The sequence below is a fragment of the Octopus sinensis genome, linkage group LG3 (assembly GCF_006345805.1).
Source record: "Octopus sinensis linkage group LG3, ASM634580v1, whole genome shotgun sequence".
Classification (NCBI taxonomy): domain Eukaryota; kingdom Metazoa; phylum Mollusca; class Cephalopoda; order Octopoda; family Octopodidae; genus Octopus; species Octopus sinensis.
The window spans coordinates 35,992,722-35,995,514 of record NC_042999.1 but is presented as its reverse complement, the minus strand read 5'-3'; the positions used below and the strand labels follow the sequence as shown (position 1 = coordinate 35,995,514).

General features: G+C 33.0%; 1 protein-coding gene across 1 annotated transcript; it reads left to right on the top strand.

Moving 5' to 3' along the window:
• Nucleotides 1-627: 627 nt before the first annotated feature.
• Nucleotides 628-1,206, top strand: LOC115209437. The gene has a single exon (XM_029777861.1). The coding sequence runs from the start codon at nucleotides 628-630 to the stop codon at nucleotides 1,204-1,206; it is 579 nt and encodes a 192-aa protein (XP_029633721.1).
• Nucleotides 1,207-2,793: the final 1,587 nt, after the last annotated feature.

The following is a 2,793-nucleotide window of genomic DNA, read 5'->3' as shown; positions in this document are numbered from 1 at the left end:
TTCACGGCTAGACGGCTGGACTAATGGTTACGATATTTTTCGGGATTATAAAGACAGTCGCCAGGAAAGTTTTTAGCATTAAAAAAATCAGGAAGTATGATTATTTCGTGGATATCGATTTTTGAATTGATAAATCACCTTCGCATTTTTTATCTAAAATTCGCCGATCACGAGTAACTCTGAATTTTCATCGTATAGTTCGTGGCCCCATCCGAACCTGGTACTATTGTACCAAATTTGCTACTTTTGGTGTGCGGTAGTACTTTTGATACTAGGCTACAATAATTTGGTACTTTTTTCAATTTTTTTTTCGTTTTATGTAAGAACAAAAAAAGTTTACATCTTATGTTAGTGAACAATGTAACAATAAATACATTACGTTACTATTGGACTAACTATCTTATATCAAAATATATTTTGAGATATTTTATAACAAGCAATTTATAGCTAATTAGTAGCTAGTTGGTATAAAACGTGTTCTATACGCGTATCGTACGTACCATACAATATCGCCGGTTTCCCGCCTCTAATGACAGTCTCTAATGCATATTTTATACATAAGTGACAAGTGCTTCCTTATTATCTCATTAAACCTTTATCAATTACGAGTGATTTATAACCCTCATGATGAGCAAGAATACGAAAGATAAAAGCATTGATGAAATTGACTTAGGTTTAACCCCCGTCAAAAGAAGAGAATTAAAACAGTATAATCATAAATTATCGAACAAACTTTTATTGGAGTCTCGATTTTCAGGATGGTTAGAACCAAGTAAAACAAATATCGAGAGAACATACTGTAAATTTTCTCGTTGTAAAATTCAAAGCAGTGTAACTCACCTGGAGAGGCACGGAAAAACGGATAAGCATATTAAAAATGTTAATTCAGAAAATAAATGTGGAAAACTGACCGATTTTTTGCAGCCTACAACTTCTTGTGTTCATAAGCTTTGTTCCTTCATTGCAGAACATAACTTACCAGTGAGGCTTATGAATCATTTACCTGGATTAATTCAAAATGCATGTCCTGATTCCCAAATTGCTAAAGATATTAAACGTGCAAGAACCAAAGCTTTTCAAATATATAAAAATATTTTAGGCCCGTATTACTTTGAAAACTTCATTAAATACTTAAAAGAGTACAAGTTTTCATTAATTGTTGATGAAACTACTGATGTAATTAAAAAAACAGCTTGTAGCACTTAACAAATTATTGATAGTTTTTCAATTCTTTTGGAAGCCAAGGATTGCTGTGCTAATGGAATTTTTCCCTTTATTGAAAGATTCTTCACCTCACATGATATTCCTTTTGAAAATTTGATAGGATTTGCCTGTGACAATGCTAATGTAATGATGGGGGGACAGAAAGGAGGTGTGCAGGCATTACTGAAGAACAAAGTTTCCTCTCTCTTTATTCAGGGTTGTGTTTGTCACTCTATGCATAACTGTGCATCAAAGGCATGTTCAGAATTACCTTCATATTTAGAAGAACTTGCTAGAAGCATATATTCATTCCTCTCTAATAACTCATAGAGACTGCAGGAATATGAAAAATTTCAGGCATTTGCTCAGACAAATACTCATAAATTATTACATGTAAGTTGTACAAGGTGGCTATCTTTAGAACAAGTTGTCAAAAGAATACTAGAACAGTGGCCTGCTCTATTGCTGCTATTGAAGATAACAACAGTGCAGCTTCAAATCAGCTGAACTCATTAACAAATCCAATCACAGAGATGTGTTATGCATTTTAAACATATATTTTGCCAGATATTATTAAGTTGAACTTAGATTTCCAATCAGAAAGATATAGAATGCACAAGAGCTACATGAAATTAACATCAATGATCCATCAGCGTATGTTCCCATAACTGATTTTTACAGAAGTGCAAAAGTTGAAAGCATCTACATAAAGAAAGCTTCATCTGTTAGTACAACTGAAATGAAACAATTTCATGTGCAAACATTAAATTTTTATATGCGCCTCAGGAAGGAATTTTTTTCAGCGCTTCTTTGTACATGATTTCTTCCATACTCTGAAGTTCTAGAGGCACTAGACCCAGTTAGTATTCGTGGTTGCAATGGTTCAAGTTCAATTGTTCCTCTGGTAAATTTCCAAATATTGTTCAGGAGAATCAGATGGAATCTCTTAATAAATAATGGAGAGAACTAAAACTTCAAGATAACAATGACATAACGGAAGCTACCAAAACCAGAAGATTATTGGTACAAAATTTCTTAGGAAAAATATGGAGATGAAGCTCATTATCCGGTCCTATCATGCTTTATGTTTCAGCTCCTATCATTACCACATTCTTCAGCTGCAGACGAGATAATATTTTCAGTCCTAAATAACATTAAAGTCAAGAATAGGTCTAAACGGCATACGCAAATAATCAATGCTCTACTACATTCAAAAAGTCTTCTTCATGATGTAAATTGTACAACTTATACATCAGACGCAGAGCTTTGTACTAAATTAAAAGGACAAGGACATTGGAACATAGAAGAACCTCACCCTGTTGACGATGCAACTTTCTAATTATAAAGTAAATACATTAAATATGTATTCTAAAATAAAGTTCTGTATATTATAAATAATATATATTATGCATTTCAGTTGATGTAAAGGCAAAAATATCACAAATTTAAATTTTGGTACTTTTTGAGCAAAATTTGGTACTGTTATTTTGATAGATCTGGTACTTTTATCAAAATACGTTTGGCAAGCCTGTTGGGGGCGGCTAGGATTTTGAGATTGATACTTGGGTGCTGAGTATCTTCCACAGAGCT

Bases quoted from the DNA above. Each gene is read 5' to 3' on its own strand.
- LOC115209437 (XM_029777861.1), top strand. From the start codon at position 628: ATGAGCAAGAATACGAAAGATAAAAGCATTGATGAAATTGACTTAGGT.